This window comes from Leptidea sinapis, chromosome 29 (genome assembly GCF_905404315.1).
Source record: "Leptidea sinapis chromosome 29, ilLepSina1.1, whole genome shotgun sequence".
NCBI lineage: Eukaryota > Metazoa > Arthropoda > Insecta > Lepidoptera > Pieridae > Leptidea > Leptidea sinapis.
Window position 1 is genome coordinate 4,395,994 of NC_066293.1, and position 19,876 is coordinate 4,415,869.

General features: G+C 39.3%; 1 protein-coding gene across 1 annotated transcript; it reads left to right on the forward strand.

The window, feature by feature from the left end:
• The first annotated feature begins 3,858 nt into the window (after positions 1 to 3,858).
• Positions 3,859 to 16,759, forward strand: LOC126973626 (uncharacterized). The gene is made up of 9 exons (XM_050820964.1): positions 3,859 to 3,958; positions 4,703 to 4,762; positions 6,554 to 6,586; positions 7,901 to 8,026; positions 13,165 to 13,375; positions 13,911 to 14,018; positions 14,341 to 14,488; positions 16,121 to 16,310; positions 16,612 to 16,759. Exons 1-9 carry the CDS (start codon positions 3,923 to 3,925, stop codon positions 16,732 to 16,734), a joined length of 1,035 nt encoding a protein of 344 aa, XP_050676921.1. The 5' UTR covers positions 3,859 to 3,922; the 3' UTR covers positions 16,735 to 16,759.
• Positions 16,760 to 19,876: the final 3,117 nt, after the last annotated feature.

Genomic DNA, 19,876 nt, shown 5'->3' on the forward strand with positions numbered 1-19,876 from the left:
CATTTTGCCAGTCTGTCTGTCAAGACCCCCCCTCTTAAGACTCTTAATATAAGTACCTATAAACATAGGCTTTAATCCCAAATATTTTTAATTTGACAGTAATCCAAAAACATTTTTTTTAATGAACTAGAATACTTTAATACGCTCATTTGAATGCTGCGTCAAAAATGCGGCTGACAGTATACGGGATTGCGTTCCGTTTTAAATAGTAACCAGTACAACTGGCTATAAAGGGACGGCTTCACAGTATACTAAATTGACGTCACACTGTACAACTGTCGCAGTGCATATCGGAACATACCCTAAGACGAGAATTCCTTGAAATAAATAAAAACCGCTGAGTCTCATGTCATCAAAGAGGATGTAAATACTACGTAATAAGAGGCGGGGCTGCCTAACTAAAAATCAAAATTTAGTTTAGTATGAAACGTGCAGTCATTTGACATATGTTTGAAATAATAGTAATTAAAGTACGGCAATTGGCGACGAAGTATTATTCGGCTAAGTTTAAAAGCGAACAGTTGCTTGAAACGTAGTGGATTTCGGCGTATCTCCGTTTTTTTTTACAAAGTATGCAGCTGTCAATCTGTCAATGACTGCACGTTTCATACAATCGTGTGAATCTCTTTTTAACCGACTTCAAAAAGGAGGAGGTTATCGATTCGATCGGTATTTTTTTATGTATGCACACCAATTACTCTGTGGCTTATGATCCGATTTACGTAATTCTTCTTTACATAGTTTGACCCAGTAGTTTTTATTTTATGAACATTTATATGAAAATTTTCGTCTACCTGGATGACACTGACTTAAAACCTATCAATAGGTAGCATATTTAAATAATAGTATTTTATTAATATTAAAGGTAAAGGTTTGCATATGAGGTGTATTAAATTAAATTTTTAGTTATTTGATACTTTTTAGTTCTTGAAGTCGGTTGTTTTAAACGTGGTTTATTTTTATTTAGCCCTACGCACACACTTACACTACTACAGGCCGATAGGCGGCCATTATGAGAATTGTCATCGTCTGTGACAGATCAGTTTGCGTCTCAATAAAATATTTTAAAAATGCCGTCGTGCGTTGTGAAAAAGTGTAAATACGATACTATGTACTTGTGGCCATATATGATTATTTAAGGGAGAAAAAATTGTGTAACTAGTATCCCTCGTAACCGCACACACACTAGCATAACGGAGCTTCACTTGCTAATATCACGGCGCGGAGTCCTTCTTTTTTTACTCGTCCGTGTGTATAAGTTATAAATTAAAAAAAAACATTCTTAATTTCTTTCTAATTTTATAAGAATAATTCAATGATATTTAAATAAACTTTATTTAGCTAAAATATGCGGTATAATAATACTCATAATAATAATACAGAACTCTTAGGTGAATAGTGCCGAATATTTTCCTAAATGTATATGACGAGTAAAGAACTTCTGCATTTTAAAAATAAAAGGTGACGTCACTACTGTTGACATCACAATTGCTATCTTGCTGAAGATCACTCATTGGTTCTTCCAAAGAAAACTACACGAGTAAGTATTTTATTACTTTCGTTTATTCAACTGGCAGCATTACGACGTCCCAGAGAGGTCCGTACCGTACGACAAGCCCGAGCACGACTGACTCAAGTGTCGACCGTGCGGCTGTATTTATAGGACCCGGCGCACGTGCTAATCCACGTGTTTTGAAATGCGGCCGTATTTACGGTGCTCGGTGCACGTGCACGTGTTTTCAATCCATGTTATTTTTACAATAATTTCACCTCACAATGTAATTATGAACTAATTTTAACTAAAATTAGTTAAACTTGAATTATTCTCGTTTTTATAATAGGTGTGTTGTAGTATTTGCGCCGATATATATAGTTTGTCCGTTTGAAAATTTCATTAATTTTTAGATTTTTTTATTTCCATATTATCACCATGCTGTATAAAAACTGCAAACATACATTTTGCCTGACCATGTAGGCTTACTTTTGTCAAAATTAATATATCATACAAGGTCGCTCAGAGGGCAATGGAGAGGACTATACTCAGAGTTTCCCTGCGAGATCGAATCAGAAATGAGGAGGTCCGTAAGAGAATCAAAGTCACTGACATAGTTCGGATGATTGCGAAACTGACGTGGCAGTGGACAGGACATAGCTCGAACGACAGATGGCCGGTGGAACAGTAAAGTCCTCGAATGACTGAATGAATGACGTACGGTATATTACTATGGAGTCATGCTGCTGACATTGATATAGTGTTTGCTCTGCAAAAGAGAGCTGTTCGTGCTATATATCAGCTTGGTTATAGTCAGTCTCTCAAAGTAAAATTTAAAGAAATAAATGTTATGACTGTTCATTGTCAGTCCATTTATGAAAATTTAATATACGTTCACAAAAATCGTCACCTTATTGCTCTTAATAGTAATTTTCATTATTATAACACTAGAAATAAGGGATTGCTTGTAACTAATTCTAGTAGGCTTCATAAGATACATAATAGCTTTAAGGGTAAATGTATACACTTCTATAATAAAGTCCCAGCCACTGTTCAGGCATTATCTATTAATAAATTTAAATTATAAAACATAAAAAAATGGCTCTGTCGTAAATCCTATTACTCCACTGCTGAATATCTAAATGATCGGACAGCCTGGGACTAGATTGTGATTATTTTACCTATAGCGATAGAAATGACTGTACAATATTGTATATTTTTATTGAAAAGAGCGCAAAAAAAGAATGCTGGGAGAATTTCTTGCGCCGCTCCTTCTCTCTCAGAGCGCCATCTGTTTCCTAAGCGGTAGTAGTATCTAGTGGTATAAGAAATGACATCAAAAAGAATTCTAAAGGAATCAATTTTGAGAAAATAAATGCCTTTTATGCCTTTTAATGGCGACCATCTACTTGAAGACGAAGTGTTGGTAGGCCCCCATAAGATGGACTGATGATCTGGTCAAAATCGCCGAAATACGTTGGAGCCGCCCACAATCTGTTGCAGCACCAGAGGTATCACAAGAGCTTTGCTGGCCTAAAAGACCTTAAGTACTCATATCATATCGTCCTGTAGATACCGCACAAGGAAGTTCATGTCGCTGCTTTGGTGTACGTGGTCTACCACGTACAAAGTTCCAAGTTCCTTGAAAACCGCACTGTGGAGGAACGTCACACATCCAGATGGTGGGATGATATATTAATATGTGGTTGGTCGTGCGAAGTTTGAATTCGGTACCAGGAATCAGGTCAGAGTATTTAATATACGCAACTTCGGTTAATGTCTACAAATAATTTTACCTAAAAAAATATTTACCTATTTGTTGATGAGGTACATACACACGACGTATGGCTTAAGGCGACACTAAATGCCAGCGACCTTGAGCGATATGAGTTCACGGCTGCCGGCCCGCCATCTATGTAACAAAGCCAATATTTTCAAAATTCTTGCATGGAAAACAGTTTATATGCTTACAATCCTCGTTATTCACTACTAATCTGAATAAATGAACCTACACAAAAAGTACAAGCTATAACAATAACTTTTCTGAGAGAAGTACCAAAAAAATGCGTCACGCTATGCCAATAAACTTGTTTAACTTCAAAGAAAAGTGGTAGTTCAAAAAGACTCGGCAGTGTTAACTATAACCAACAGCAAGCATAAGCAACCTACAAATAAGACTTAAGGATATGTGTAACAGGATTAAGTAGTGTTCATATCTCGAAATGCTATACTTTCACCACTAAACTTGTCTAAAAACACCATGTTTGCGTGTTTTCTGCTTACTCTTCGCCTTGAGTTATTTCTCATTAATCGCCTGAAAATCATAAAAACAACATAAAATTTATCAAAATTGTTACATTTTAATTGATGTGCCAATTATTTTTTAGCAGTCGGACTGGAGTGTTACAGTTGAAGGCAATAACTGGCTAAATGGATTCTTGGCTTAGAGTTTTGAAAACTTGCATAGTAAGTTTTTCTCATGTTTGTGTAATTCATTTTAGGGCGGTACCTGCAGTTAAATTTGCCACAATTGATATCTTTTCCTCGTAGCCCTGTCGATTTCCCGAAAGATATATAAATAAATTAAACCTCCCACAATCAAATTTAGTACAACATACATCGAGTCCGTATGTAATGTCTATAAAAATGTATAATAATCTGCCAAACAAAATTCGAAGCATAAATAATGAAAATGAATTTATTAAAATACTGAAAAACTTTTTTAAAAGTGCTACTATGCCGTAAATGTTTTTCTAAACGATACAAACAAAAAAAAATAAAAATATGGGTCTCCTTACTACGGTCTGCTGTTCAGACCAAATTGCGACACCCAAACTGGTTATCCATAATGCTGCCTGTATTATAATTATAGTATTAACTCCAAATGTTATATTTAAGAACTGTATTTATGGAATTGCAGGTCACGCCTCTGGCAGTCACATTTTTTATGACAATAAGGGACTATGAACGTAATTGATAAGCACTGCCTATAACAATTCAGTGCCGCTCGGGATTCTTGAAAATCCCAAAACTTATGAGCGTCACCTTGAGACATAATATGTTAAGTCTCATTTGTCCAGTAATTTCACTAGCTACGGTGCCCTTCGGAACGAAGTCAAAATTAGTTATGAAATGTATAATATTATGACGTTTTACTTAACTCTTTGGTGGTATCTCCACTCTGTATTATTTAGTGTTCCTCAATTACAGTTGCTGCAAGTGATTCATGGAACCCACGCAAATAATGGTGAAGTCTCATCTTTCCAATTGGTAAGTTTTCTTATAACTTTGTGGATATAAACTGGAACTTGCAAAAAGTCCAGTGGAAACGGATTGAATGGCGAATACGTATAGATGTTTGAAAAAGTATTAATAATTCATCGTTAGGTACAAAATACACATGGAAGTACTGAAAGGTGAGTTATAATCTGCCTATTAGATCTGCTACAAATAAAAAAACATTGCGTGCGTACAAAGTACACATGTCAGAAGTGAAACCTGCATGGTGCATGAACCTCTAAACTGCATGTGAATTCCTGGTACGTGTTGCTAGGATGACACATGATTTCAACCGCTATGAAAGACATTCCTACCACCATTAATATTATATATAATAATATGTTCTCCTGGTGTCTATGTAGTAATACGTCGTGCGCTTGGAGTAAGAATATATTAAGGTATACTCGCGCCATACTTAAGACAATCTCTTTTTTAACTATGATCGCCTGGTACCAAAACATTGTATTATGCTTCCTATCTCATTATCTATATGTTAAATAAACATTATGAATTGATGTGACTGCTCTTTTTACTGTCGCTTTTTCGTTTCATCGACTTTCAAATCACAACGATGATAAAGAAGTATTCACTTCAATAGTATGTATATTTCTGTCTCATTCTTTGCCGGCTTCATCCTACACATTTTGTATTTGTGTCTCTTACCTGTCGTTTTTTCCGTTGCATCCGGTTTGTAATCACAACGAATCTTAAGAAGTTTCACTTCAATAATTCTATTTTGAAGCGAAACTTCTATACGGATAATGCTCGCCGCGCAGCCACTCTTCGTACTAAGCGTCATATTTTGCCGTTACACGAGAGCGTCAGATTCAGTGCCGTTACACGATATATATGTAGGTATTCAGGCAGCTGCCTCCTCAGGGTGCTTGGTCTTCTGTCTCCCTTTTACTCATGTCATTTTGCGTCGCTGGCGTGGCTTTCTATCTCTTTCTCTGCTTTATGCATCCACGCCAGTACTCTAAAAACCTGTAAATTGGAGTTTTATCTTCTTGACGTCTTTTTTCATTATTTTTTAACGCTTATTTCCTACGCTTTAGACTTCGGGCGTCCCTGTACGGCACTGTTTGTTCTGTTTTATGACGAAATGTAATTAGGCAACCTTATACCTACAGTTACCGCGCGAGTTGAGTGCAGTCGGGGCCTGAGGTAAAGGGCGGGAGTATCTCCCCAACCCCCGCTGTTCGCACGCCTCGCCTCGCGCGCCTGCAGTGTAGTGATGTGTCGTAGTCGACGGTTACCTCGTTTAAGAGTTAATACTAAAGTTGAGATCTCATGTTATTTCTTTAATTTAAATAATGACTGCTCCGAGACCATCAATTCCGATACAAAAGATGCGAGTTTTATTCATCGACATGCGTGAGAATTTTTTTTTTATGAAATTAAGGGACGAGACGAGCAAAACGTTCAGCTGATGGTAATTGATACGCCTTGCCCATTACAATGCAGTGCCGCTTGGGATTCTTGAAAAATCCCAATAATTTTGAGCGGCACTTCAACTGCGCTCGTCACTTGAGAGACATAAGATGTTGAGTCTCATTTGCCCAGTAATTTCACTAGCTACGGCGCCCTTCAGACCGAAACACAGTAATGCTTACACATTACTGCTTCACGGCAGAAATAGGCGCCGTTGTGGTACTCATAATCTAGCCGGCATCCTGCGCAAAGGAGCCTCCCACTGGTAAATAGCGAAAAATGTTTGAAACATGTGTGTTGAAGAAAGTTAACAATATAGTTTAATATGTCATTGATATTTTCATTTTTCAGCTCGCGAGGCTGTCATTTCCTACGGTAGAAACGGTAGGTATATTCTTTTGAACTTTTTCTTTGTTGTATATGAAGTTATTTTTAATTATTTTATTTATTTCGAGCATTAACAAGAATATCATCAAAATACAATAAAAGAAGATAATTTTAATAATTTTTCAATAAACTCGATAACAAGAACCCCCCGTTAAGTTTGTGGGCAAAATTTATTGATGTCGCTAAGACCTCAATTTTTGTGAATAAGTTATTTTTAACTACAAATGTCAAATGAGGACAGTCGGGCTTCCAGCTCTATACGAAATATAAAAATGAATTGCTGTTCGTTAGTCTCGCTAAAACTCGAGAACGGCTGGACCGATTTGGCTAATTTTGGTCTTAAATTAATTGTGGAAGTCCGAAGTCAGAGAAGGTTTAAAAGGTGAATAAATATGAAAATGATCAGAATAAAATTAAAAAACAACGATTTTGATTTTCCTTAGATGTGTCCACCGTCGTTAAGAAACCAAATAAAAATAATAGTTCAAAATGAATAACCAATTAGAATTTTTATATCTTTTAACTTTCTCAGGAGGTAGGATAGGACTAGGTAGATTAACTGCAGTGGTTAACTCTATCCATAAGATTATTTTTATATGGTTAGATAAATCTTAAGGCGCTATAGTCCTAAAAAGTAACATTTTTAAGAAATCTACTTAAAATACTTCCACAAATAGGCTACGTTTATTTCAAAAAAAATCTTTTATTTTAGAAAAATTAAGTAATGTCGAAATGTCCACGAAACGGGCTAACTCTAAAAATTATTTATATGGCAAAACAACGTTTGCCGGGTCAGCTAGTACGAAATAAAAATAACAATAGAATGAATGAGTAATAGATATAATCCAACCAAATTACGTTAGCACGAGGAACAAACATAAACTTGTTAAGCCTACTACTCGGTTAAATCAAGTTAGTAAGTTATTTATTGGGCGATGTATATGCTTCTACAGTATGTGATCCCAAAAAATGTACAAAACAAATGTGTTACCAAATTTCAAAGAATTGTTAAAAGTTATTTGTGTGGTAAAGCTTGCTATAACATAAATGACTTTCTTAATAATACCACAGATTGGGAATGGAGCGACGGCGGCTATATAAATAAACAATTTGTTTGTATCGAAATAAAAAAAAACCGCTGAGATGCTAGTTTGTTTCTGACTACCTTTTTTTTGAAGATGCCGAGTTTGTTGCGCCCGTTCTTCTCAGATCTGGGGCATAATTTTTGGAATGGGTGGTAGTTTTTGACATTCAACAATTAGTGATACCACATCATATTATAATAAAAATATTTGAATTTGTAATCTGCAGAAGCCTTACAACATGCCAAGCAGCAAGGAAATCGACCCTCGTCACAGTTACGCTGATGAGAAGTTTGACAGTCTTCTCAAGTATTCCACTTTGATGACCAGTCGTATTAAGGAGCCGCATAATCCGGTAATTATTATTATAGTAGACAAGGACACACAGGTCATCTGAATAAGTCACCGCGGCCCATCACCAGCTGGAAGACGTCCACAGCTGGACAAAGGCCTCTCCCAAAGATCTCCATGATGATCCTCAATCAACCTATCCCGGCGATCTTGACCAGATTATCGTTCCATCTTTTTCCATCAATACTACGTCTTCCGGTACGTGGTCGCTGTCCGTCGAACTATGTGCCCTGCCCTCTGCCACTTCAGTTTCGCAATCATTTGGGCTATGTCAGTGACTTTAACAGTGAACTGTTAGATCGAAATGAGGAAAACCGAGCCCTCTTTATTCCATTCTCTCAGCCCTCATAAGGGCCATAGTTAGCGACCACGTCCTTTTTCCGTATGTCATTACTGCCAAAACACACGCTGGTTGCAAATCTTCGTAGACACTGGTATTTGGGACGAATAGTATATTAATATAGTATCATAATAATCGCGGCCCATAAACTCTAACAATACCACCGCTTTGCGCTTTAATTGAAGGTAAATCAAATCAATATCACTTCATTCATTTACCTCACACAACTGACACTTATGAATGTCAAAAGTTGTACATTTTTACCATTTCGGAAAAGATACTTATCCTATTCCACCATAAAACTTGTATAAAAACCCCTTGTTTGCGTTTTTATTCTTACTAAAGAGCAAAGGCCTTAATGAGAAAAATTTACAGCTTCATCGTTTTACAGTCATGATGTAACAAAAATACTCAAACGCAAGTTACATAAGTTAAAAAACAAATGTATGTACTTTAATTTATTTAAATAAGTTATCGATGCATACATTAATAACTGTCATATTATGCTAGCATAATATTAAAACTAATAACTTAAAATTCATCATCATCAGCCGGAAGACGTCCACTGCTAGACAAATGCCTCTCCCAAAGGTCTCCACGACGATCAGTCCTGTGCTTCCCTCATCCAACGTTGTGTCTTCCAATCAATCAATCCATCCGTTCCGTACATAGTATTTCTCTAAAAACAATGAAGCAATGATATTTATTCAGCACTTGGCCCAGCACTTCACATACACTTGTACTTGTCAAAAATTGTAAACAAATTTAAATATAAATTAACTTACTTCTTATGTTGTTGGTACAGTATGTATTTCTCTTTGTGTTTCGCCAAGCAACCACGCGCTTTTGTTATTCAAGCAATCATTGACAGTGTAATAAGCCTTTTTAATTAAGATGGTCTAAATTACCGATTTAAATCTAATTAAAGGGGCAATTCGGGCAGGAAAATTGTTATTTTATTATAAGTAAATGCGGACACCCATTCCCACAAAAGAAGAATGTATTTTTTAGGAGTGGTAGTGCCATGTTGGGTCCTCACGGACACAACCGAATAGGGCCGGCACGCCCGGAGAAATACCACTCCCCCACTCGAAACCGGCGTGAAATAGCGGCTATGCCGCTGTGTTTCGTCCGGTGAGTGGGGTATCCGGAGGCCTACACCCCCCCTCCCAAATACAAATGGCAGCACAGACTAAAAAGAGACTACTCCAGGACGGTACCAGGCTATGCAGCCCTGGAGAATCCGTCCCTGGGCGTCCACAATTAGGGCCTGTACCTAACAGTGGTTGCCCAGGCTGCCCCGCGTTTTCTGGAGGGGGCAAATCTGCGCTGACTCGGGGCAAACAGAGAAGGAGGCTCAAACCACCCTCCTCCACACTCGCTGTGGACTTTTGCAACATCAGGGGGCTTCGATCAAATTTAAATGCCGTCCACTTTCACCTGGAGACGGCGAAGCCGGCCCTGCTCTTTTTAACCGAGACACAGATATCCTCCCTGGCTGATTCATCTTACCTTTCCTACCCGGGGTATAATTTGGAACACTCCTTTATACCACGGGCTGGCGTGTGCGTTTACGTCAGGGAGGATGTCTGTTCTCGACGCCTGAGTTTTCTTGAAGGACAGGACCTATTCATCATCTGGCTGCGTGTAGACTGCGATGACCATTCGCGAATCTACGCATGCCTGTATAGGTCCCATAGCGGTAACGCAGAGACTGACCGGCTCCTCGAACACATCCAAATGGCTACAGATTCCGTGTTGGAGCAGATCCCCACTGCAGAGATCGTGTTTCTTGGCGATTTTAACGCCCACCACGCCGAATGGCTAGGCTCACGTACCACCGATCATGCAGGGAGATCTGTTCACGACTTCGCCTTAGCATATGGTCTGACGCAACTGGTTATTGCGCCAACGCGAATCCCAGATGTGCGAGATCATACACCTTCACTGTTGGACCTTCTGTTGACCTCACATCCGGACGGCTACCTAGTTTCCGTTGACCCTCCTCTGGGATCGTCGGACCACTGCCTGATCCGGAGCACCGTGCCGATCACGCGCCTAACACTTCTTAGGTTGTCGCCGCGTGTGGCACTATAGGTCAGCAGAGTGAGACGAGATGCGGTGCTTTTTTGCATCCTACCCGTGGAGGCAGATATGTTTTTCGCTGGGAGATCCAGATGCCGCTGCTGACGCTGTTGCTGATGTGGTACTGCAAGGTATGGAACTCTTCATTCCATCCTCCTCTGTGCCTATCGGTGGCAGGTCCCAACCATGGTTTGACCGCTCCTGCAAAATGGCCTCTCTCCGAAAGCAGGAATGCTATCAGGCTTGGGTCAATGCGGTGGTATCTAAGGATTTGAATTCCAGCGAACTTAAAAAACACTTCAATCATGCCTTCAGGTCCTTCAAAAGAGTTATTGCTGACGCGAAGTCGAAGCACATTGGCAGAATTGGCGAAAGACTTGCACGCCTTCCCTCGGGAACTCGTGCGTTCTGGTCGCTCGCCAAGGCTGTCCAAGGAAACTTCTGCCAGCCAGCCATTCCGCCACTGCACAGGGATGATGACTCGCTGGCCCATGACGCGAAAGAGAAAGCTGATCTCCTGGGCTGCCTCTTCGCGTCCAACTCGACTCTGGATGACCAAGGTGCACCACCACCGCATATTCCGCGGTGCGATTCATATATGCCGGAGGTAAAAATCCGGCATAGTGCCGTGCTTAAGGCGCTTCTCACCTTGGACATTCACAAATCGAGCGGGCCCGATGGCATTCCGCCGATAGTGCTAAGGACATGTACTCCGGAACTGGCGCCGGTCCTTACCCGTCTTTTCCGGCTCTCCTACTCATCAGCCGTAGTCCCGAAATTATGGAAGGCGGCTTTAGTGCACCCGATCCCTAAGAAAGGTGTACGCTCAGATCCGTATAACTACCGCCCTATTGCCATTACCTCCATTTTCTCCAAAGTAATGGAGTCGATCATTAACCGCCAGCTCTTGGGATACCTAGAGGGGCACCAGCTGATCAGCGACTGCCAGTACGGTTTCCGTCAGGGTCGCTCAGCTGGTGACCTTCTTGCATACCTCACCCATAAATGGGCGCAAGCGGTTGAGTCGAAGGGAGAGGCGTTGGCGGTGAGTTTGGACATAGCGAAGGCCTTTGATCGGGTGTGGCATAAAGCGCTTATAGCGAAACTGCCATCCTATGGGCTTCCCGAGAAGTTGTGCAAATGGGTCACTAGCTTTTTGGCTGATCGGAGCATCAAGGTTGTTATCAACGGTGCATGCTCCGACTTGAAACCCATAAACGCTGGTGTCCCGCAAGGCAGCGTGCTATCCCCTACGCTGTTTCTTCTGCATATCAATGATATGCTGCAAATCAGCAATATTCATTGCTATGCAGACGACAGCACAGGGTATGCTTCCTACACCGGCCGTGCCAACATGTCCCGGGATAGCGTCGACGAGAACCGGAACAAACTTGTGTCTGAAATCGAGACTATGCTTTGCAAAGTCTCGGAATGGTGCCGACATAATTTAGTCCAATTCAACCCCAAGAAGACACAAGTTTGTGCGTTCACCACTAAAAAGTTCTCCCTTTGTCGTATCCCCTCGATTCGAGATCACTCCTCTAACTGCCACAGCCTGTATTGGCATACTTGGCGTCGATATATCGAGCGACGTTCAGTTCCGTGGTCACTTGGAAGAGAAGGCCAAACTGGCCTCTAAAAAGCTTGGTGTACTCAGTAAGGCGAGACAGTACTTCACTAAAAGCCACCGCCTGCAACTTTATAAGGCGCAAATTCGGCCTCACATGGAGTACTGTTCTCACTTCTGGGCGGGTGCTCCCCAGTACCAGCTTCTTCCATTTGACCGCATACAACGAAGAGCGGCTCGAATCATCGACGATCAAGTCATCTCCGATCGGCTTGATTCTCTAGCATTGCGTAGAGATGTGGGTTCTCTCTGCATCTTCTACCGCATTTATCACGGGGAGTGCTCAGAGGAGCTGTTCGGGTTGATTCCAGCGGCCGAATTCCACCATCGGACATTACGTGCAAAGTACCATCCGCATCACGTAGACGTCTGGCATTCCACAACCGCGCGTTATCTTCGAAATTTCTTGCCTCGCACAGCCACTTTGTGGAATCAACTACCGGCAGCGGTCTTCCCGAACAGATACGACTTAGGGACCTTCAAGAAAAAAGCATACTTCCACCTTAAAGGCCGGCAACGCATTTCTTGACACACCTGTTGTTGCGGATGTCCATGGGCGGTTGCCTCACCTCTCCCCATCCCGTGAGCCTCTTGCCCGTTTGCCCCCTCTCTATTAAAAAAAAAAATTAAAGGCGATAGGGATCCTTCATCAGGACTGACCACGACCACTCACTTGGGCGTATAACAGAATAAAGTCCAATATCAGTTTTAAAATCACATTTCTATTCGATCTATAATCCACATTACACTAGTCTAAAATTCAATACCGTATAATTAAAATAATCACTCACTTCAGAAACCAATAACAATTAACATCATTTATTCGAAACCGTGGTGCGTTCACCATGACGGTTAGACAATGAATGCCGCCCACATGGGTGCGCTGACCATCGACACGACGTTCCGCCAGAAATGACAGTTGTCAAATCTAGTTCCGGCGTAATCTGCCAATGACATTTTGAATACGCCGTCATATATTTTTGCAAACGATTATAATCAGTACACTTTATGTTTTGTTTGTGTGATGTGTTGAATGTCACTTCTCTTTTAAAACAAATTTAAATTATTCTTTTTTAATTTATCCTTCTAGACCGAACGAAAGGATATCCTGTCTCAAGTTGAAAAGAAACTGAACACATTTATTGATGTACATATCAAAGATCTGAAGAGGTTACTGTTCGCGACGGACATGGCTCTCATGTCGATGGTCCTGCTGAAGCTGAACAAGAAGATGGACACTTCTGAAGCGAAGATCAAGTCCACTCAAGCTAAGATTCCGTTCGGGCTATATACCAGTCCTGGCAAGTATTAGCATTTTATTATTATATTAGCAAATAATTGAACTAGGCCTTATTTTGTGGAAATCCATAATTATCTAAATTCTATTTTAATGATTTATATTCAAATCAAATCAAAATCACTTTATTCATGTAGGTCAAGGAAATGACACTTAAGAATGTCAAAGGTATCCTTTTCTTTCTATATCTACCGCCACTTCGGAAATGGTTGAGCTTTAATGAGAAAGAGGTGGCGTGAAACTCATTCCCACTCTTGTAAATCAACATTTACAGCGTCATCCTTTTATAGATAATTTAAGTTACAATATATGTAAAGTGATACAACAAAAATACTCACACCTTACACGACTTACACGAGTAAGCCAAATTAGGTAAAAATGGAATTAATACGTTAAAAAAAAACAAAAGTTATATTGAGTATAGTAGATGCATGTAACCACAAGTTAGTGATGATTTGTTTTGTGTTTTAGTTCGAGGATGTGGGTAGTTACGAAATGGGAGTAGAAATTATATTATAACGCTTTGTTTCAATACACAGAATTCAAATGCCTCGGCACGTCGTATTACATAGCGTCAGCACACAACCAAGAGGATGTACAAATGATTTTGTCGAGTGAACGAAAGCCCCATTGTTATACGTTTCGAGGTAAGTTATTGCTTTGTACTATATATTCTAGAAAATAACACCAAAAGGACTTTGACGTGACAACGTCATTGACGTGCACTAAACAACTAGCACAACTCTGCCTACGAGCCTCTATTAGGCAGTTTTCGTTCAGTTATGTTTTGACCGCGCTTTGAATACAACGCTACGCAATGATAAAGTTTTCAATGGAAAACTGTCTAAATTCCATAAAAAAATGATTAACTACTTAGCGGAGTAGTAGGCATATATTTTTTTTGTCTGATATTAGATTTCATATTCAAATAGAGTTATGTCGATAATAAATACTGGCTTTTTATTGAAGGTGCGTTCGCATTCTCCGGTTTCTACCACCGACATTCGGAGACAACGTACGTCGGGCCTCATGCGGAACAGTTTCAGGCCAAGGATCCAAGCCAGGGTCTATACTGCCAGTCTGATGACAACTGGAGCGACGCGCAGTGCATTTACAAGTATGAATGCTTAACTTCTCAATCTTTTTCTTCTTTTGAGTCGCTTTCCTCATGCAGAATGCACCTAAAGCCCAACCGCACGAACGAGTGTCTCCTTCAAAAGTTTGGCGAGCCAACATTTCCTGAGGATGCTTCGTGTAGAGGCGAAACTAGTAAACTAGTTTTACGTTGATGATTAACCCGGTCGTACGGTCGGGTTTCAGCGTGGGCCCATTTATAGTACAATAATATCTTTATTTCTCACCAGCAACCAAAATTGCAATACAACGATAGCTTAAAAAATTCAGGGGATAGAGGTAAATGTGGGTGTGTATGCATGAGACGGAGTGTGTGTGTGTATGTGTGTGAGAGAGAGAGAGGGTAAGAACAACCTATCGCACGCATGTATGTGCATACGTGCGATAGGTTGTTCTCGGTTCATAGGTGAGCTAACCATCCAAGACCTCCAGAAGTCCCTCTGTGTGACAGTAGTCTTGCAAAAGGAGCCATTCGTGTGCAGTTGTTCGACATTTGTATATATTTAGACCATTCAGACATAAGACCTTATGGAGCTTATTATAAAAGTACGGTCCCAGAAACAGAAAGAATCTGATGTCGTTACCTTCGTAGATACTACCACAAGATGGTTGCGGCGAGTAGACTGGCCTATACTCTGTTAAAGTGTGCTGTTTGATAACAATAGCCAATATGAAGAGTTGCCTGACTGTCAGAACTTGGCAGTATTCATAGAGTCATTCACCGAACTGAACCGAACGCTGTACGCCTTCCTTAACTCTAAGCCATGCGGTTTGGCCTTAGTTGCATTCTACATGACTAACAAATCTTGTCGTATCTAGAGATGCCACAATATTAGTTTATGTCTGGTCCTATATTATTAAACGGTTACGAAGACTGAACTTTGAAAGCAAACACACAAGTTTACAGAACCTTTCAAGATGTCGTGCTACCGGAGAGTACTACGCATCAATTCAATCAAGATCTAAATCTTTAGACGTGCCTGACGTACTGGAGAGGACGACTACGGCATTTAAAACTTTCTGCGTCTAATTGATGCGTAGTACTCTCTAGAGTGAGAAGTTTTGAAGGATTTACGTGGCAGGCTTTTCTTGCTTTCCAAGCTCCTGAAGGTATGTATCACACCAGAGCTAGGGGGGAGTGCTTGGTGACCTTAGATGTTTGGCTCGGTTTGACCACACCTCTGCACTCAAGTACAATGTGTACGCCTCTGCTGCACAGGGAACAAACAATTTGGGAATATTCAACAAACGTTTGTTAAAAGCGCTGCAACCCGTTCTCACGTTAGTTATTTTACGTAAAGAGTTGTCAGTTTTAGTAATTTAGGAAAAACCCTTCGGCTAATGCAAGTGTCAGCTTCGTCTTGGTGTGTTGGCGTATGACAGATGCTCACAATCCAGATGAAAGGGGACTATTGGTTGAGATCCGATTTTTACCATCTCTCGACGTGAATAATAAATAGATTATAAATATGGAAAATCTAGAAACTAGAGTGTCATTTTGAATCGTGAATAGTGTCAATTAAGATAATTTCGGCCCAATTTTGTTACCACAGCACTGAGATTTTGCCAGTGAGTATCTAGTTCTTTATTGAGACTTTTAATTCAATGTTGCCAGGATAAACCCGCGCGAGGAGTTTCCCGAATCCGTGGAGTATGAACCGAAGATTTCGTACTGGTGCGGCCCGTATCGTTACTTCTTGCCAGCCACAACAGACATTCGATGCATCTTCTCCATTTTCTCCATGAACTTCATCTTGCGGTTCGGATTCGACGGCGTCACTTACAAAAGCTCGGATCTCTCTTTCGTGAGTATTATCTATATTATTAATAGGTATTTTTTGAATGAATGTTTTAAAAATTGGCAGTTTTAAAACAAGTTTTGTCATTACTTAATGTAACACTTTCCTATTTGTCATCATTATCAGCCACACGACGTTCACCTAACGAGCCTTGCACCTCTGAGCGTGACGGCTAAGCGTAACCTGCTACTACCTACGAAAAAAATGTGTGCGGTGGGCCAAAAGAAGTTTTCACTTTAAAAATATTTCGGTGAAAACATTCTCCAATTTTAGTATTTTGTAAAGATGTTTTTATTGGTAATTCCAGATGTACCAGAATGGTCAAGTGTTCTACACAGACGAGCCTTGGGCGGGAATGTCCTGCTGGAACTGGGCGTGCAAGTGGAGACACAACCAGAACCAAAGATCTAATGAGTTTTTTGTTAATTAGATGAATACATTGTTTTGAAATATAACTTGATTTATTTAGATATCCACATAATTTCCGAACATAAGCTTGTTATTATAAAAACAAATACGGAGTATCTCTTCAAATGCAATTCTGCCGCAGAAGCGAAAGAAGCTGATAACAGCATGGGTATGAGAGTGGACAACGAAACAACAGAGAAAAAGTGCATTTGGTACACTCTCCTTTAAACCTCCTTTCCAGCCTAGCCAAACTCTCTAAGAAAAAAGTGATTCACTGGATTGTATGAAACGTGCAGTCATTGATAGATGACGGCTATAATTTTGTAAAAAAAACGGAGATAGCCGAAAACGTTATGAGCAAATGTTCGCTTTCAACCTTAGCCGGATTATACTTCGTCGCCATACTGTATATTACTATTTCATACTTATGTCAAATCTCACTCCACGGTTCATACTAAACTAAATTTCACATTCAATTTTTACTTAGGCAAACCCGCCTCTTATTACTATTACCTACGTATTGATTAGTATTTACATCTTCTTTGCTCCTTTCTCTCTGATGTCGTCAGTTTTGATTTCACAATAGAAAATGTTAAAGCTTATAGTAGACGCTCCTCATCAGTCAAATAAGTAAGAATAAAGTACTTGAAGCCATTGAAATTAAAAACATCCAAATTTCAAATGTTAAATGCTTATTTTAGTAATATTATATTTATATTAAAACTGTCTTAATTGATATTTTTGCATTAATTTTAATTAAAATTAAAAGTTTTTTATTTCACTCAACAAAAAACGGAACGCGTTTACGTGTTTGATACTTTTCCAAAATATGTCAATGTTACATTGTTGTCAAGGTCAATGTCATACTCGCAAACGTGTTACTAACTATACCTTAGAATATTGACATTATAGAAGTAGACCCCGTGTGTCCCTTTTAGATAGCAATAGTTTTGACAGGAGTAGTCTTAGGTATTCTCATATTAATATATTTTTAAGAAAGCCAACAGCTAGTTGTACTTACATCAAAATAATTAACAAACATAATTCATTCGAGCTAATAATAGGCTTCCACATGTACATAGGAACAAGTATAATATGATTAAATCTAACATATTAATTACAAATAACACAAATATTATGACTAAAATTACCCCTCACGGAATTAAATCGTATGAAATAATGTCACATACTCAACAGATGATTGGGAAATTAATTAAACACAATAATGAAAACCATAACCTACAAAATATGCCTATTAAAACATACTACAGCCAGAACTCTATTAATGAATGATCAGGAAATATATTGTGTTGTTTCTATTCACATGCATTTATTTTCTTTCATAAATCTAAGTTTTTAAAAATGTATTATATTATTAGATACATGCAAAAATAAAATGACATAAACTTGGAGTGCCGCCGGTAGCGAAGCCATGCCCAAGGGCTGAGCTATCGGTGGCAGGGCCGCAGACAGAGGCATCTGTATTTGATCCTTGAATCAAACGCTTAGCGAGAACCTTTTGATGTAATAATCGAGGCTCTTCGCTATAAGACCGCCGTAAGGACTATCCGGGCAAAGATAGTCGAGTCAACGTCTCGTCGGTCACCTCGTTAGCTAAGTCAAAGTACTTGCTGAAACTGTCCTTCTCAGCTTTCATGAGGTAGTCTTTATATGGAATAGTGATTTCGACGAGAACAGCCCGGCGCCGGGATCGGTTAACCACCACATTACCATGCTTATATTAGATGACAATAATCCTGCCCGTGATGATAGACCGTTTCCAAAAACCAGCGCTGGTACGTATTTATTGTACGAATTATTATTATTATTAACCACAATTTGAACCGACATCAAAAAGGAGGAGGTTCTCAATGCGACGGTATTCCTTTTTATATTTGTTACCTCAGAACATTCATCTGGGTGAACCAACTTTGATGATCCTTTTTTTATTTGAAAGCTGGTGCTTATCGTGTGATCCGGTCCCATTTTAATTTGGTCTAGTTCTGACAATGACATCCACGAGATAACCATATTAGTCTTAAATTTGCATTCAGTATGTATGCGACAAATGTACGAATGTTCTTCTCACGAGCTCAACTGTATACGAACATAATATGGTAAATAATTTGCTAAGTTCAACTTTTTGAAACAAATTCTCCAAATTTACTGGTCTCATTCTAACAAAATTTCTGAATCCACTTCTGTCTTCTATTCTTAAATCATTCAATAAGGAACGATAGGCCTCTTCTTGCTGCCGTCTCCTCAAAAATGATCGCGACCAGTACTTGCGTGGGTTTCTTGAATTTCCTTCATTCTGTATCCCCTCGTTTACACCAAGGTATTATACACGTATTATTATTAGTAGTAACTGCATTACTCATGCTTGCGAGACGATTATAAAAGTATCGAAAGAATATCGTAATATAAGCCGAGATAAATATTGCTAATAAAGCTTATGTCTTTGACCATTCCATTTATCTTCTTCTTTTCCACAAAAAAAAGCAGACTGTCCGCTAAACCCCTCGTTTACACAAAGGTATTAATGTATTATACATGTATTTGACAAGTTTCATGCACATTTAAAATACAAGTTGTATGCAATGTTTCCAAAAACAAAAACATAAAACTTGTCGTAGACAAAATTTGTATAGTCGTCTACATGTATATGATCTCATGTTTCACACTTGTTGTAGGCTAGTAGCTAAACTTGTTTGACATGTCAGTGCTGAAGTTGCTGATATTTCTGTTCAATTGACTACTGGTACAGAAAAAAGAAAGTGAAGGTACTGTGGAACTATGCTTCATGAGTGCAGTATACTTGTACATCATTAAAAAAAGAAAATTCAAGAAAACCACGCCAGTACTGGTCGCGATTATTTTTGAGAAAACGACCACAAGAAGGGGCCTATCATTCCTTATTTAATGATTTTAGAATAGAAGACAGAAGTGGATTCAGAAATTTTGTTAGAATTATTAGGAGTTTGATAATAAATAGCAGATACAGTTATATAGTATATTTGGTAAAAATAGCACATTAATAATAAAAAAACACAGCTTTCAGACTCAGCTGACACAACAGATTAAAAGATAGTTTTTGTTTTTCTTTTGACATAGAAAAACCAGCAGTCACTCTAAAAATCCAAACATACGTCATGATTCATACC

What these genes read in the sequence shown, in the direction of transcription:
- LOC126973626 (XM_050820964.1), top strand. Translation starts at nt 3,923, where the DNA reads ATGGATTCTTGGCTTAGAGTTTTGAAAACTTGCATA. An exon ending in CATTTCCTACGGTAGAAACG is followed by an intron (nt 6,587 to 7,900) that starts GTAGGTATATTC and finishes TGTAATCTGCAG; the next exon opens with AAGCCTTACAACATGCCAAG. An exon ending in TTAAGGAGCCGCATAATCCG is followed by an intron (nt 8,027 to 13,164) that starts GTAATTATTATT and finishes TTATCCTTCTAG; the next exon opens with ACCGAACGAAAGGATATCCT.